Source organism: Salvelinus namaycush, unplaced genomic scaffold, assembly GCF_016432855.1.
Source record: "Salvelinus namaycush isolate Seneca unplaced genomic scaffold, SaNama_1.0 Scaffold1980, whole genome shotgun sequence".
NCBI lineage: Eukaryota > Metazoa > Chordata > Actinopteri > Salmoniformes > Salmonidae > Salvelinus > Salvelinus namaycush.
This window is the reverse complement of record NW_024058764.1, coordinates 3479-22500: the sequence shown is the minus strand read 5'-3', so window position 1 is coordinate 22500 and position 19022 is coordinate 3479. Positions and strand designations below refer to the sequence as shown.

Below are 19022 nucleotides of genomic sequence, written 5' to 3'. Positions count from 1 at the left end.
ATTGATAGTTTTTTTTATAGTGCGTTTTAATTTATATTTGATTATTGTTATGCTATTTTACATGCACAGTACTTTACAGAATTTGTCATGATAGAAAGTGAATGTGATGTCCTTCCTGATTTTAGGTCTATATTTAAATAGCTCATAAGAAGTGTTCTCTCATTTTAACCCTTTAGATCCAGGAGCTGCTGTTCCTCTGACTGTATATATCTAACCTTAACTACCCCTTATAGACTGGCCTCTGACTGTATTTATCTGACCTTAACTACCCCTTATAGACTGGCCTCTGACTGTATTTATCTGACCTTAACTACCCCTTATAGACTGGCCTCTGACTGTATTTATCTAACCTTAACTACCCCTTATAGACTGGCCTCTGACTGTATTTATCTAACCTTAACTACCCCTTATAGACTGGCCTCTGACTGTATTTATCTGACCTTAACTACCCCTTATAGACTGGCCTCTGACTGTATTTATCTGACCTTAACTACCCCTTATAGACTGGCCTCTGACTGTATTTATCTAACCTTAACTACCCCTTATAGACTGGCCTCTGACTGTATTTATCTAACCTTAACTACCCCTTATAGACTGGCCTCTGACTGTATTTATCTGAAGTAGAACCGAGCAATAGGTCTGTGGATGAAGGTTATGTTTATATAACTAAAGAATCCTGTCATTTCAAGTCTGGGGAATGTCATTTACTGTGTTGTCTTCTACTGCCCCCTAGCTCTGGTCCATACTGTCACTACGTTCTCTACTGCCCCCTAGCTCTGGTCCATACTGTCACTACGTTATCTACTGCCCCCTAGCTCTGGTCTATACAGTCACTACGTTCTCTACTGCCCCCTAGCTCTGGTCCATGCTATCACTACGTTCTCTACTGCCCCCTAGCTCTGGTCTATACAGTCACTACGTTCTCTACTGCCCCCTAGCTCCGGTCTATACAGTCACTACGTTATCTACTGCCCCCTAGCTCTGGTCTATACAGTCACTACGTTCTCTACTGCCCCCTAGCTCTGGTCTATACAGTCACTACGTTCTCTACTGCCCCCTAGCTCTGGTCTATACAGTCACTACGTTCTCTACTGCCCCCTAGCTCTGGTCCATAATGTCACTACGTTCTCTACTGCCCCCTAGCTCTGGTCCATACTGTCACTACATCATCTACTACCCCCTAGCTCTGGTCTATACTGTCACTACATCATATACTGCTCTGTAGCTCTGGTCCATGCTGTCACTACATTCTTTACTACCCCGTAGCTCTGGTCCATACTGTCACTGCATCCTCTACTCTCCCCTAGCTCTGGTCTATACTGTCACTACATCATATACTGCTCCGTAGCTCTGGTCCATGCTGTCACTACATTCTCTACTACCCCGTAGCTCTGGTCCATGATGTCACTACATCCTCTACTGCCCCCTAGCTCTGGTCTATACATCCCTGATACTCGGAGCATGTAACAGACCTTAAGAGGATATAAATCCCATTGGATCAACTGACAGTATAGTGTAGCATCAACCGTGAAACGTCATGCCTGGTTTAACTGTCATTTAATAGGATCTCTATGGGTTAACCTTTCAAACATGATAGTTGTAAAGGTTCTGTTAAATGTACCCAGCTGTTAATATTTACTCTTTTAACCATGCTTATTCATTGGTATTCACAATAAAACTAAAAGCCAAATGTCCAGAATATTGTGGTTTACTATATAATTTCTGTATGACTGGCATTTATTTTTACACTGATTGTGTTCTAGGTTGATAGGTAATGTAGTTGACATGGGTAATGTTCTAGGTTGATAGGTAATGTAGTTGACATGGGTAATGTTCTAGGTTGATAGGTAATGTAGTTGACATGGGTAATGTTCTAGGTTGATAGGTAATGTAGTTGACATGGGTAATGTTCTAGGTTGATAGGTAATGTAGTTGACATGGGTAATGTTCTAGGTTGGGATATATAATCTAGTTGACATGGGTAATGTTCAACAATATTTTCCCCCTTAGTACAGTATGGGAGTGCTTCTTTTTGCGACACCATAAAAAGTTGAGCGTGACTACCTTATTGCCTTAGTAATAAAAGTATCCGATTTCCCGAGTCGTGTGATGCTGTGCAGTGATGTGTAAGCAGTGTTGGTGAGCAGAGTCCACAGGAGGGTTCACTGGTTTCTGCTCCAGACAACAGGAGTAGTTTCACACCAGACTGAGAATTGAAAGGCTTTCATACCAGACTGGTGTTGAGTGAGAGGTTGATAAAGGAAGGGTCTGGATCTAAACCCTGGGGAACAAGGGTTAAAGACAACATGCCATCAGGGCGGATGATCAAGCTGGTGGTGTACGAGGTGTTACAGGTCGCTTGTCTCAGTGTTCCAATATTCGTGGTGATGGAGAGGTTTGCTTCCCTGATGCTCCATGTCAGAGGAGATCTGACTGCCTATTGGTTGGTGGTAGCAGCTTCCATAGCCTACGTTACCTCTGTATCTCTGCTGGTCTGGGTTCCACTCCGGTACCTTGTCCTCAAGCAGCGCACGGTCATCACAGACATCACGCAGTGGTGAGTACATTACATTAGACAGTGTATTAGGAAAGTATTCAGACCTCTTCCCTTGTTCCACATTTTGTTACGTTACAGCCTTATTCTAAAATGTATTAAATATGTTTTTCTCATCAATCTACACACAATACCCCATAATGACAAAGCGAAAGAAGGTTTTTAGAGATTTTTTGCAAATGTATTAAAAATAAAAAACATACCTTATTTACATAAGTATTCAGGCCCTTTGCTATGAGACTTGAAATTGAGCTCAGGTGCATCTTGATCGTCATTGAGATGTTTCCACAACTTGATTGGAGTCCACCTGTGGTAAATGCAGTTGATTGGACATGATTTGGAAAGGCACACAGCTGTCAGAGCAGAAACCAAGCCATGAGGTCGAAGGAATTGTCCGTAGAGCTCCGAGACAGAATTGTGTTGTGGCACAGATTCTGGGGAAGGGTACCAAAATATTTCTGCAGCATTGAAGGTACCAACGAACACAGTGGCCTCCATCATTCTTAAATGGAATAAGTTTGGAACCACTAAGACTCTTCCTGGAGCTGGTTGCCCAGCCAAACTGAGCAATCAGGGGAGAAGGGCCTTGGTTTGGGAGGTGACCAAGAACCCGATGGTCACTCTGACAGAGCTCCAGAGTTCCCACGTGGAGATGGGAGAACCTTCCAGAAGGACAACCATCTGTGCAGCACTCCACCAATCAGTCCTTTATGTTAGAGTTGCCAGACGGAAGCCACTCCTCAGTAAAAGGCCAATGACAGCCCGCTTGGAGTTTGTCTAAAGCCATCTAAAGGACACTGACCTTGAGAAACAAGATTCTCTGGTCTGATGAAACCAAGATTGAACTCTTTGGCCTGAATGCCAAGCGTCACATCTGGAGGAAACCTGACACCATCCCTATGGTGAAGCATGGTGGTGACAGCATCATGCTGTGGGGATGTCCTTGAGTGGCCCAGCCAGAGCCCGGACTTAAACCCGATCAAACATCTCTGGAGAGACCTGAAAATAGCTGTGCAGCGACACTCCCCATCCAAACTGACGCCCCTAATCAAATAAAATGTGATGAGTCACATGCGCTGAATTTAACAGGTGTTACAATGAAATGCTTACCATATACTGGGGGGTACCGGTTAGTTGAGGTAATATGTACATGTAGGTAGAGTTATTAAAGTGACTATGCTTAGTTGATGACAACAGAGAGTAGCAGCGGTGTAAAAGAGGGGGGGGGGGGGGGGGGGGGCAATGCAAATAGTCTGGGCAGCCAATTGATGAGACATTCAGGAGTCTTATGGCTTGGTGTTGATGACAGATTTGCACACTCTTGGCATTCTCTCAGCCAGCTTCATGAGGAATGCTTTTCCAACAGTCTTGATGGAGTTCCCATATGCTGAGCACGTGTTGGCTGCTTTTCCTTCACTCTGCGGTCCAACTCATCTCAAACCATCTCAATTGAGTTGAGGTCTGGTGATTGTGGAGGCCAGGTCATCTGATGCAGCACTCCATCACTTTCCGTCTCGGTAAAATAGCCCTTACACAGCCTGGAAGTGTGTTTTGAGTCATTTTCCTGTTGAAGAACAAATTCTAGTCCTACTAAGCACAAACCAGATGGGATGGCGTATCACTGCAGAATGCTGTGGTAGTCATGCTGGTTAAGTGTGCCTTGAATTCTAAATAAATCACAGACTGTGTCACCAGCAAAGCACCATCACATCTTCTCCATGCTTCACTGTGTGAACCACACATGCGGAAATCGCCAGTTCACTTGGTTTCTTTGCAGAAATTCGACCATGAAGGCCTGATTCACGCAGTGTCCTCTGAACAGTTGATGTTGAGAGGTGTCTGTTACTTGAACTCTGAAGCATTTTTTGCCCTGCAATTTATAACGTAATGTAATTATACATTAGACATCACATACATTATAAATTAGAACATTGCATTATACATTACATTTTACATTATACATCACATACATTGTATAGAGTACATTACATTTTACATCACATACATTATATAGTATACATTACATTTTACATTATACATCACATACATTGTATAGAATACATTGCATTTTACATCACATACATTATATAGTATACATTACATTTTACATTATACATCACATACATTATATAGTATACATTACACTTTGCGTGATATACATGATATGTTACATAATATAAACTAGATGTTTCGAGCCCTGAATGCTGATTGGCTGACAGCCGTGGTATATCAGACCGAATACCACGGATATGACAACACTTATTTTTACTGCTCTAGTTACGTTGGTAAACAGCTTATAATAGCAATAAGGCACCTTGGGGGGTTTGTGATATATAGCCAGTATACCACGGCTAAGGGCTGTGTTCAGGCACTCCGCATTGCTTCGGTCTTACAAACAGCCCTTATCCGTGGTATATTGGCCATATACCACACCTCATCGTGCCGTACTGCTTAAATAAAACGTGTAATGTATAATATGTAATGAGTAATGCATCATTGTAAATTATATTACACATATTACATTATATAATCACACTTTGCATTATACATTATATACACTGCTCAAAAAAATAAAGGGAACACTTAAAAAACACAATGTAACTCCAAGTCAATCACACTTCTGTGAAATCAAACTGTCCACTTAGGAAGCAACACTGATTGACAATAAATTTCACATGCTGTTGTGCAAATGGAATAGACAAAAGGTGGAAATTATAGGCAATTAGCAAGACACCCCAAAACAGGAGTGATTCTGCAGGTGGTGACCACAGACCACTTCTCAGTTCCTATGCTTCCTGGCTGATGTTTTGGTCACTTTTGAATGCTGGCGGTGCTCTCACTCTAGTGGTAGCATGAGACGGAGTCTACAACCCACACAAGTGGCTCAGGTAGTGCAGCTCATCCAGGATGGCACATCAATGCGAGCTGTGGCAAGAAGGTTTGCTGTGTCTGTCAGCATAGTGTCCAGAGCATGGAGGCACTACCAGGAGACAGGCCAGTACATCAGGAGACGTGGAGGAGGCCGTAGGAGGGCAACAACCCAGCAGCAGGACCGCTACCTCCGCCTTAGTGCAAGGTGGAGCACTGCCTGAGCCCTGCAAAATGACCTCCAGCAGGCCACACATGTGCATGTGTCTGCTCAAACGGTCAGAAACAGACTCCATGAGGGTGGTATGAGGGCCCGACGTCCACAGGTGGGGGTTGTGCTTACAGCCCAACACCGTGCAGGACGTTTGGCATTTTCCAAAGAACACCAAGATTGGCAAATTCGCCACTGGCGCCCTGTGCTCTTCACAGATGAAAGCAGGTTCACACTGAGCACATGTGACAGACGTGACAGGGTCTGGAGACGCCGTGGAGAACGTTCTGCTGCCTGCAACATCCTCCAGCATGACCGGTTTGGCGGTGGGTCAGTCATGGTGTGGGGTGGCATTTCTTTGTGGGGCCGCACAGCCCTCCATGTGCTCGCCAGAGGTAGCCTGACTGCCATTAGGTACCGAGATGAGATCCTCAGACCCCTTGTGAGACCATATGCTGACACATGCACATTTGTGGCCTGCTGGAGGTCATTTTGCAGGGCTCTGGCAGTGCACCTCCTTGCACAAAGGCGGAGGTAGCGGTCCTGCTGCTGGGTTGTTGCCCTCCTACTACCTCCTCCACGTCTCCTGATGTACTGGCCTGTCTCCTGGTAGCGCCTCCATGCTCTGGACACTATGCTGACAGACACAGCAAACCTTCTTGCCACAGCTCGCATTGATGTGCCATCCTGGATGAGCTGCACTACCTGAGCCACTTGTGTGGGTTGTAGACTCCGTCTCATGCTACCACTAGAGTGAGAGCACCGCCAGCATTCAAAAGTGACCAAAACATCAGCCAGGAAGCATAGGAACTGAGAAGTGGTCTGTGGTCACCACCTGCAGAATCAGTCCTTTTTTGGGGGTGTCTTGCTAATTGCCTATAATTTCCACCTTTTGTCTATTCCATTTGCACAACAGCATGTGGAATTTATTGTCAATCAGTGTTGCTTCCTAAGTGGACAGTTTGATTTCACAGAAGTATGATTGACTTGGAGTTACATTGTGTTGTTTAAGTGTTCCCTTTATTTTTTTGAGCAGTGTATTACATTATACATGACATTACATATTAGACTACATTTTACATTATATTATACATTATATTATTTATTATACCTTACATTACATATTACTTTATACATTATATTCAACATTACTTTTTACCTTATATTACGTTATACATGACATATATGTTATAAATCACATTATACATTACTTTATACATCATATTGTTATATTATACATTACATTATACATACATGACATTATATTAAACATTACATTATATTATACGTTACATATCACACTATACATGACATTGTTATACTGCACATGACATATGACATTATACGTCACACTTTTTATGATATATTACATTACGCATTACATTATACATACATTTTTTATCATAGGTACACTTCAACTGTGAGAGACGGAATCTAAAACAAAAATCCAGAAAATCACATTGTATGATTTTTAAGTAATTAATTTGCATTTTATTGCATGACATAAGTATTTGATACATCAGAAAAGCAGAACTTAATATTTGGTACAGAAACCTTTGTTTGCAATTACAGAGATCATACGTTTCCTGTAGTTCTTGACCAGGTTTGCACACACACTGGATTTTTGTTTTAGATTCCGTCTCTCACAGTTGAAGTGTACCTATGATAAAAATTACAGACCTCTACATGCTTTGTAAGTAGGAAGACCTGCAAAATCGGCAGTGTATCAAATACTTGTTCTCCCCACTGTACATCACATTATACAGTGGGGAGAATCATATTATACATTACATTATACATAACATATTATACATTATACATATCATATTATACATTATATTATACATAACATATTATACATTATACATATCATATTATACATTATATTATACATTACATTATACATAACATATTTTACATTACGCATATCATATTACATTATACATTACATATTATACATTACATTATACATTATACATATCATATTATACATTATATTATACATTACATTATGCATATCATATGCATTATATTATACAGTACACATCACATTATACATTACATATTATACATTACATTATACATTATACTTATCATATTATATATTATACATTACATTATGCATATCATATGCATTATATTATACAGTACACATCACATTATACATATTATATTTTACATTACATATTTCAATACATATGTCATTATACATTACATTATACATTACATATTGCATTGTACATAGCATATTATACATTACATTATACAGTAAACATAAGATTATACAAGACATTATACATGTTATTACATTATACATTACTTTATACATTATACCTTACATTACATATTGTACCTTACATTATACTTTACATTATACCGTACATTATACTTTACATTATACCGTACATTATACATTATACCGTACATTATACATTACATTATACATTATACCTTACATTATACTTTACATTATACATTACATTATACATTACATTATACATTATATTATACCGTACATTATACCTTACATTATACCGTACATTATACATTATATTATACCGTACATTATACCGTACATTATACTTTACATTATACATTATACATTATATTATACCGTACATTATACATTACACATTACATTATACTTTACATTATACATTACATTATACATTACATTATACATTATATTATACCGTACATTATACCTTACAGTTACCGTACATTAACATTACTTATACCTTGCTTATACTTATAACATTACATTATACATTATATTATACTTACGTATCATTACATTATACCATTATACCTTACTTAGCTTTACTTATACTTACATTATACCTTACATTATACATTATATTATACATTATATTATACCGTACATTATACCTTACATTATACATTATATTATACCGTACATTATACCTTACATTATACCGTACATTATACATTACATTATACCTTACATTATACTTTACATTATACCTTACATTACATTATACATTAGGTCAGTACAGGTCAGTACAGGTGCATCAAAGCAGGGACCGAGAGACTGAAAAACAGCTTCTATCTCAAGGGCCCTCAGACTGTTACAGCCACCACTAACATTTAGTTGGCGCTGCCACATACTGACTCAGCTCCACCCTTTTAATAATGGAATTGTGGAAATAATGTAAAAATGTATCACTGGCCACTTTAACAATGCCACTTAATATAATGTTTACATACTCCTACATTACTCTCTCATATATATTGTATAACTGTACTCTTATCATCTACTGCATCTGCCATCCTTGTAAATACTGTATCCTAGCCTTTAACTATGCCACCTTTATGTTTAATACCCTACATTACCCCTCTCATATGTATCTAACTGTCTCTATACAAGCTACTGCATCGTGCCTATGCCTTTCTGTAAACCATCACTCATGTCGATTCTTTATGTACTATTCTTTATCCCTTTACACTTGTGTGTGTGTGTATAAGGTAGTAATTGTGGAATTGTTAGGTTAGACCTTGGTGGTTAATTACTGCATTGATCGGAACTAGAAGCCCAAGCATTTCGCTACAACTCACCCCCCCCAATTACATCTGCTAACCATGTGTGTATGTGACCAATAAAATTTGATTTGATTTGATTATTTATACATTACATTATACCTTACATTATACCTTACATTACATTATACATTACATTATACCTTACATTACATTATACATTACATTATACTTTAATTACATTGTACCTTACATTATACATTACATTATACTTTAATTACATTGTACCTTACATTATACATTACATTATACTTTACATTATACCTTACATTACATTATACATTACATTATACTTTACATTATAGCTTACATTATACATTACATTACAATATATTATACCTTACATTACACCTTACTTTACATTATACCTTACATTATACATTATATTACATTATACCTTACCATACATTTCATTACACATTACATTATACATATAATACATTACATATCATATTATACCTTACATTATACATTACATTACATTATACCTTACATTACACATTATACATCACACTTTGAATTATACATTATACATTACATTATATTATACATTACATATGCAACATTATACATTACATTACATAAAATATTATATTATATATTACATTACATTATACCTTACTATACATTACATTACACGTTACATCATACATAGTATATATTACATATCATATTATACATTACACATCACCCTTAGCATTATACATTACATATTACGTATTACATTATATTTTACATTATATTTTACATCATATTATACATTACGTTGTACATTATACATTACATTACAGTACACCTTACATTATACATTACATTATACTTTACATTACAGTATACCTTACATTATACCTTACATTATATATTACATTATACATTACATTATACATTATATTATACATATTACATTTCATTATACATTTCATTACACATTACATTATACATTACATTACAGTATACCTTACATTATATATTACATTATACATTACATTATACATTATATTATACATATTACATTTCATTACACATTACATTATACATTACATATTACTTTATACATTACATTATACATGATACATTATATTATACATTACATTATACATTACATTACATTATACCTCACAATACATTACATTATACATATTATACATTACAATCATATTATACATTACATTATACAGTACACATTACATTATACATTACGTTATACATCACACTTTGCATTATACATTACGCATTATATTATACATGATTCAATATACATAACATATTTTACGTCATACATTACATTATTCATTATACATGACTTTATATATTACATTTTCCTGTGTAGCTCAGTTGGTAGTGCATGGCACTTGCAACACCAGGGTTGCGGTATTGGAGGATTTGGATTGTAGTATGTCATTGACTGCTGTTTTTCAGGAGACCAACACCATTGGCCTATGTGGTTCTGTGCACGTTACCATGCTTCTCTATTCTGATCGCCGGTTCCAAGGTAAAACATACTTTTTTTAAATTATATAAATGTGAGTGCATGTGTCACTTGACTTTATGACTCTCTCGTGAGTGGAGTATGTGTGCACAGTGACCAAACACACACACACACACACACACACACAGGTACAGGATGTGACGGGGAGTCAGGTGCTCACTAACAATCCTAAATACAACAGGTTGACTATTAACCTGATCCACGGTGGAATGAAGTAGGAACTCAAACACAAGGTTACGTCATGTCATTACAGCCTCACCCTAACAGCCTCACCCTAACAGCCTCGCCCTAACAGCCTCGCCCCAACAGCCTCGCCCCAACAGCCTCGCCCCAACAGCCTCGCCCCAACAGCCTCGCCCCAACAGCCTCGCCCCAACAGCCTCGCCCCAACAGCCTCGCCCCAACAGCCTCGCCCCAACAGCCTCGCCCCAACAGCCTCGCCCCAACAGCCTCGCCCCAACAGCCTCGCCCCAACAGCCTCGCCCCAACGCATCCCCCAACACCTCGCCCCAACAGCCTCGCCAACACTTCGCACCACAGCGCTCGCCCCAACACTCGCCCAACAGCCTCGCCCCAACAGCCTCGCCCCAACAGCCTCGCCCCAACAGCCTCGCCCCAACAGCCTCGCCCCAACAGCCTCGCCCCAACAGCCTCGCCCCAACAGTCTCGCCCCAACAGTCTCGCCCCAACAGTCTCGCCCCAACAGTCTCACCCTAACAGTCTCACCCTAACAGTCTCACCCTAACCGCCTCACCCTAACCGCCTCACCCTAACCGTCTCACCCTAACCGTCTCACCCTAACCCTAACCGCCTCACCCCAACCCTAACCCTAACCGCCTCACCCCAACCTTAACCCTAATAACCAACACTTGGTCACAACATATACCAGCTACATTCCTTTTTCATAGTATCTCCTTCGCTGATGTTCAGGACATTCAATGAGATCTTACTGCCAAAATCTTATAACGAAGATTTTAGATTTTTCTATCTCAATGAAGACGTTTTCCTGACGGTGTCTCTATGGAGACGTTTTCCTGACGGTGTCTCTATGGAGACGTTTTCCTGACGGTGTCTCTATGGAGACGTTTTCCTGACGGTGTCTCTATGGAGACGTTTTCCTGACGGTGTCTCTATGGAGACGTTTTCCTGACGTGTCCCTCTATGGAGACGTTTCCTGACGTTGTCTCTATGGATACGTTTCCTGACGGTGTCCTCTATGGAGACGTTTCCTGACGGTGTCTCTATTAGCAGACTTTTCCTGACGTGTCTCTATGGGACGTTTTCCGGACGGTGTCTCTATGGAGCCGTTTTCCTGCCGGTGTCCTCTATGGACGACGTTTTCCTTCCCCTTACGGTGTCTCAATGATGATGTTTTCTGACGGTGTCTCGATGGAGACGTTTTCCTGACGGTGTCTCATGAGACTTTTCTGACGTGTCTCTTGAGGACGTTTTCCTGACGGTGTCTCTATGGAGACATTTTCCTGACGTGTCTCTATTCTATTGAGAACGTTTTTCCTGACGTTGTCCTCTCTGGAGACTTTCCTGACGTTGTCTCAAATGATGACGTTTTCCTGACGGTGTCTCTATGGAGACGTTTTCCTGACGGTGTCTCTATGAGAACGTTTTCCTGCGGTGTCCTCTCTATGAGACGTGTTCCCTGACGTGTCTCTATGAACGTTTTCCTGACGGTGTCTCTATGAGACTTTTCCTGACGGTGTCTCTAGGAGAACGTTTTCCTGACGGTGTCCTCTTGAGAAACGTTTTCCTGACGGTGGCTCTTATGGAGACGTTTTCCTGACGGTGTCTCTATGGAGACGTTTTCCTGACGGTGTCTCTATGGAGACGTTTTCCTGACGGTGTCTCTATGGAGACGTTTTCCTGACGGTGTCTCTATGGAGACGTTTTCCTGACGGTGTCTCTATGGAGACGTTTTCCTGACGGTGTCTCTATGGAACCGTTTTCCTGACGGTTTCTCTATGGAGTGTCTCTATGGAGACGTTTTCCTGACGGTGTCTCTATGGAGACGTTTTCCTGACGGTGTCTCTATGGAGACGTTTTCCTGACGGTGTCTCAAATTTTCCAATGATGACCTTGGAAAACCCTAACCCCTAGCCCTAAACTTAACCCCTGACATCTAACCTTAACCCCTAGCCCTAAACCCTAACTCAATCTCGCTCTACGTCGGTCCATTCAGGTGCAGGTGGATAAGGGACCCCAGTACAGACAGGACCACTTCTCTGAGCTGCCCGTCTCTCTTGTGCTCTTCTCTCTCATCTGTGTGGATATCATCGAGAGGATCCGGCCGTGCTGCCTCACTGGGCAAGGTACCGTTGTTACTGCCTCACTGGGCAAGGTACCGTTGTTACTGCCTCAATGGGCATTGTACCGTTGTTACTGCCTCACTGGGCAAGGTACCGTTGTTACTGCCTCACTGGGCAAGGTACCGTTGTTACTGCCTCACTGGGCAAGGTACCGTTGTTACTGCCTCACTGGGCAAGGTACCGTTGTTACTGCCTCAATGGGCATTGTACCGTTGTTACTGCCTCACTGGGCAAGGTACCGTTGTTACTGCCTCACTGGGCAAGGTACCGTTGTTACTGCCTCACTGGGCAAGGTACCGTTGTTACTGCCTCACTGGGCAAGGTACCGGTTGTTCCTGCTCACGTGGCAGGTACCGTTTTACTGGGCCTCACTGGGCTAAGGTAACCGTTTCTTACTGCCTCACTGGGCAAGGTACCGTTGTTACTGCCTCACTTACTTCAGATGGTAGTGATAAATCTGCTACTAGTAATGTATTTATGCTACTGATGCTACTAGTAAAGTATATCTGCTACAAGTGCTACTACTAATGTATATCTGCTACTAGTAATGTATATCTGCTACTGGTGCTGTATATCTGCTACTAGTAATGTATATCTGCTACTAGTAATGTATATCTGCTACTAGTAATGTATATCTGCTCTAATAAGTATAATCTCTACTAGTAATGAATACTGCCTATCTGATGCTAATAGTAATGTTCTTCTGCTACTAGTGTATATCTGCTACTAGTAATGTATAATCTGCTACCTAGTAATGTATAATCTGCTACTTAGTAATGTATGCTGCTACTATAATGTATATCTTGTACTGGTAAATGATATCTGCTACTGGTAATGAATACCTGCTACTAGTAATGTATATCTGCTACTGTAATGTATATCTGTACGGTAATGTATATCTGTTACTGGTAATGTATTCTTGTACTGGTAGATGTATATCTTGTACTGGTACTGTATATCTAGCTACCAGTACCTGTAGTTCTGCTATCTAGGTAATGTATATCTGCTACTGTATGTTATCTGCTACTGGTAATGTAATATCTGCTACTGGTAATGTAATCTGCTAACTGTATGTATTCTGCTACTGGAGTGTATATCTGCTACTGTACTGTATCTCTGCTACTGTATAGTAGATCTGCTACTGTAATGTATATCTGCTATGTACTGTATATCTGCTAACTGGTAATGTATCTATCTGCTACTTGTAATGTATATCTGCTACTGGTAATGTATATCTGCTACTGGAATGTATATCTGCTACTAGTAATGTATATCTGGTACTGGTAATGTATATCTGCTACTGGTAATGAATACCTGCTACTGGTAATGTATATCTGCTACTAGTAATATATATCTGCTACTAGTACTACTAGTAATGTATATCTGCTACTAGTAATGAATACCTGCTACTGATGCAACTAGTAATGTATATCTGCTACTAGTACTACTAGTAATGTATATCTGCCACAGGTGCTGTACATCTGCTACTGGTAATGTATATCTGCTACTAGTAATGTATACCTGCTACTAGTAATGTATATCTGCTACTAGTAATGTATATCTGCTACTAGTAATGAATACCTGCTACTGATGCTACTAGTAATGTATATCTGCTACTAGTTACTGCTGTAATGTTATATCTGCTACTAGTGATGACATTCTGGCCACAAGGTGCTGTACCTCTGCTAACTGGTAATGTATATCTGCTACTAGTAATGAATACTTGTACTGCTAATGTATATCTGCCACTAGTAATGCATATCTGCTACTGAGTATGTATTCTGCACACTAGTAATGTTACTGCTTCTGATAATGTATATCTGCTACTGAGTATGTATATTGCTACTAGTAATGTATATCTGCTACTATATGTAATACTGCAATAAACTAGATGTATATTCTGCTCACTAATAATGTTATCTGCTACTAGTAAGTATATCTGCTACTAGTACTGTAGATCTGCTACTAGTAATGTATATCTGCTACTAGTAATGTAATATCTGCTACTAGTATGTTATCTGTTACTGTAATGTATATCTGGTATGTTAATGAATACTGCTACTGTAATTAATACTGCTTACTGGTATGTATATCTGCTACTGGTAATGTATATCTGCTCTAGTATAATAATCTCTACTTTAATGAATACCTGCTACCTGGTAATGTATATCTGCTACTAGTAATGGATATCTTGCTCTGTATGTATATCTGCTACTGTAATGTTGATTCTGCTACTAGTAATGAATACTGCTTCTATAATGTATTCTGCTACTATAATGTGCTCGGCTACTATAATGAATACCTGCTACTGATCGCTAGTAATGTATATCTGCTACTAGTACTACTGTGATAAGTATATCTGCACTAGTAATGCAGATCTGCACAGGTGCTGTAACATCTGCTAACTGGTTGTCTATCTGGTATACTATATGTATATCTGGTACGCTAATGTATATCTGCACTAATAATGCATATACTGCACGTAATGTATTCTGCTGCCACTAGTAAATGTATATCTGCTACTGTAATGTATATCTGCTCTGGTAATGTATTTCGCTACTAGTAAGGTATAGCTGGCTACTAGTAGTTACCTGCTACCAGTATGTATATCTGCTACTAATAATGTATACTGCTACTAAGTATGTCTATCTGTACTAGTATATGTATATCTGCTACTAGTAATGATATCTGGTACTGGTAGATGAATATCTGCTACTGGTAATGAATACCTGCTACTGTAATGTATTCTCTACTAGTAAAAAATATATATCTGCTACTGGTAATGAATACCTGCTACTGTAATGTATATCTGCTACTAGTAATGTATATCTGCTACTAGTAATGGATATCTGCTACTGGTATGTATATCTGCTACGGGTAGTGTATATTCGGCTCCTGTCATGTATTCTGCTACTAGTAATGTATATCTGCTACTAGTAATGCAATATCTGCTACTGGTATGTATATCTGCTACTATATGAATACCTGCTACTGCTGCTATAGTAATTATATCTGGCTACTGGAATGTATATCTGCTACTAGTAATGTACTCTGCTACTAGTAATGTATAATCTGCTACTGGTAATGTATATCTGCTACTATTATGTTACCTTCTACTAGTGAATGTATATCTGCTCTAGTAATGTATTCTGCTACTAGTAATGTATATCTGCTACGGGTAATGTATAGTCTGCTACTGTAATGTAGTATCTGCTATGGTAATGTATATCTGCTCTGGCAATGATACCTACTACTAGTAATGTATTCCTGCTACTGGTATGATACCTCTACTAGTAATGTATATCGCTACTGGGAATGTATAATCTGCTACTAGTAATGTATATCTGCCTACTGGTAATGTTATCTGCTACTAGTAATGTATATCTGCTGACTTATTATGTATAATCTGCTACTAGTGATGTATATCTGCTACTAGTGTGTATAGCTGCTACTAGTGTGTATATCTGCTACTATGATGTATATCTGCTACTAGTGATGTATATCTGCTACTAGTAATTTATATCGCTACTATAATGTATATCTCTACTAGTACTGTATATCTGCTACTAGTATTGTATATCTCCTACTAGTGGATGTATAATCTCCTACTATGCTGTATATCTCCTACGTTGATGTATATCTCCTATCCGGTGATGTATATCTGCTACCGGTGATGTATATCTGCTACGGTGATGTGGATCTGCTACCTGGTGATGTATATCTGCTACGAGTAATGAATACCTGCTACTGATTACTACTAGTAATGTATATCTGCTACTGGTAATGTATATCTGCTACTATATGTTAATATCTGCTACTATATGTATATCTGCCTATTAACTAGTATGTATATCCTGCTACTGTAATGAATACCTGCTACTGATGCTACTAGTAATGTATATCTGCTACTGGTAATTTGTATATCTGCTACTAAGTAATGTATATCTGCTACTAATATGTATAATCTGCTACTAGTAGTGTATATCTGCTATGTAAATGTAATCTGCTACTGAGTATTTATATCTACTACTAGTATGAATATCGGCTACTAGTGATGTATATCTCTACTAGTAATGTATATCTGCTACCAATAATGTAATAATATCTGTCTACTGTAATGGTATCTGCTACTAGTATGTATATCTGCTGACTGTTAATGTAATATTGCTACTGGTTAATGAATACTACTACTGTAATGTATAATCTGCTTACTGTTAAGAATACCTACTACTAAGTATTATATCTGCTACTGGTAATTTATATCTGCTCTAGTAATGTATATCTGCTACTAGTAATGTCTACTGCTACTAGTAATGTATTCTGCTACTGGTCTGTATATCTGCTACTAGTAATGTATATCTGCTACTGTTGATGTATATCTGCTACTATTAATATATATCTGCTACTAGTAATGTAATATCTGCTACTATGATTGTATATCCTCCTACTATGATGTATATCTCCTACCGGTGATGTATATCTCCTACCAGGTGATTTATATCTGCTACCCGGTGATGTATCTCTCTACCGTGATGTATATCTGCTACCGGTGATGTATATCTGCTACCTGGTGATGTATATCTGCTGCCGTGATGTATCTCTGCTACCGGGAGGTGTATCTGCTACCGGTGATGTATATCTGCTACCGGTGATGTATATCTGCTACCGTGATGTATAAGGCTGCTACCGTGATGTATATCTGCTACCGAGGTGATGATATCTGCTACCGGTGATGTAATATCTGCTACGCGGTGATGTATATCGCTACCGTGATGTATATCTGCTACCCGGGGTGTTAGTCTGCTACCGGTGATGTATATCTGCTACCGCGGTGATGTACTATCTGCTACCGGTGATGTATATCTGCTACCGTGTGTGTATATCCGCTACTCGGTGATGGATATCTGCTACCGGTGCTACTAGTAGTTTATATCTGCTACTGTCTACTGGTAATGTATACTGCTACTATTAATGCATCTCTGCCACAGGTGCCTGTAGCATCTGGCTACTAGTATTTATATCTGCTACTAGTCAATTATAGCTGGTACTGCTAATGCCATATCTGCCACTAGTAATGCATATCTGCTACTATAATTCTATGCTACTAGTAATGTAATATCTGCTACTGGTAATGTCTATCTGCTACGAGTAATTAATACCTGCGACTAGTAATGTTATATCTACTACTCGTAATGTATATCTGCTCTATATGCTACTCCTGCTACTTGATGCTACTAGTAATTGTATATCTGCTACTAGTATGAACTGGTAATGTATATCTGCTACTAGGATGCATATCTGCCACAGGTGCCTGTACATCTGCTACTGTAATGTATATCTGCTACTAGTAATTGGTATATCTGGTACGCTGCTAATGTATATCTGCCTAGTAATGCATATCTGCTACTAGTAGTGTATATCTGCCGACTAGTAGTATATCTGCTACTGATAATGTATTTTCTGCTAATAGTAAGGTTATATCTGCCTACTAGTAAGTATATCTGCTACTAGTAATGTATATCTGCTACTATTAATGTATTCTGCTACTAGTCATGGATAGTCTGCTTACTAGTACTGTCTAATGATCTGGTAATGGCTATATCTGGTACTGGTAATGGTATATCTCGTACTGGTAATTGTATCTATCTGGTACTGGTAATGATATATCTGGTACCTGGTAAATGTATATCTGGTACTGTAATGTATATCTTGTACTGTACAAGATTCGGCTACTTGTATGTATATCTGCTACTGGTAATGAATAACTGCTACTGTAATGTATGTCTGTCTACTAGTAATTTATTCTGCTACTGTAATGGTATATCTGCTACTAATAATGTATCTCTCTACTTGTAATGTATATCTGCTACTATGTAATGTATATCTGCTACTGGTAATGTATATCTGCTACTAGTAATGATACCTGCTACTGATGCTTAGTAATGTATATCTGCTACTGGTAATGTATATCTGCTACTACTAATGTAATATCTGCTACTAGTAATGTATATCTGCTACTGA

At 38.9% G+C, this 19022-nt stretch overlaps 1 protein-coding gene across 1 annotated transcript in view; it reads left to right on the top strand.

The window, feature by feature from the left end:
* Window positions 1-13004, top strand: part of LOC120037915 (transmembrane protein 236-like) — a gene marked incomplete at its 3' end in the record, with an annotated part of 13582 nt that extends 578 nt beyond the window's left edge. Inside the window, exons 1-3 of the mRNA XM_038983877.1 lie at window positions 1-2557; window positions 10611-10683; window positions 12875-13004. The exon at window positions 1-2557 is cut by the window's left edge and continues 578 nt beyond it. Coding sequence (XP_038839805.1) covers window positions 2307-2557; window positions 10611-10683; window positions 12875-13004 — 454 coding nt within the window. The remainder of the gene's footprint in view (window positions 2558-10610; window positions 10684-12874) is intronic.
* Window positions 13005-19022: the final 6018 nt, after the last annotated feature.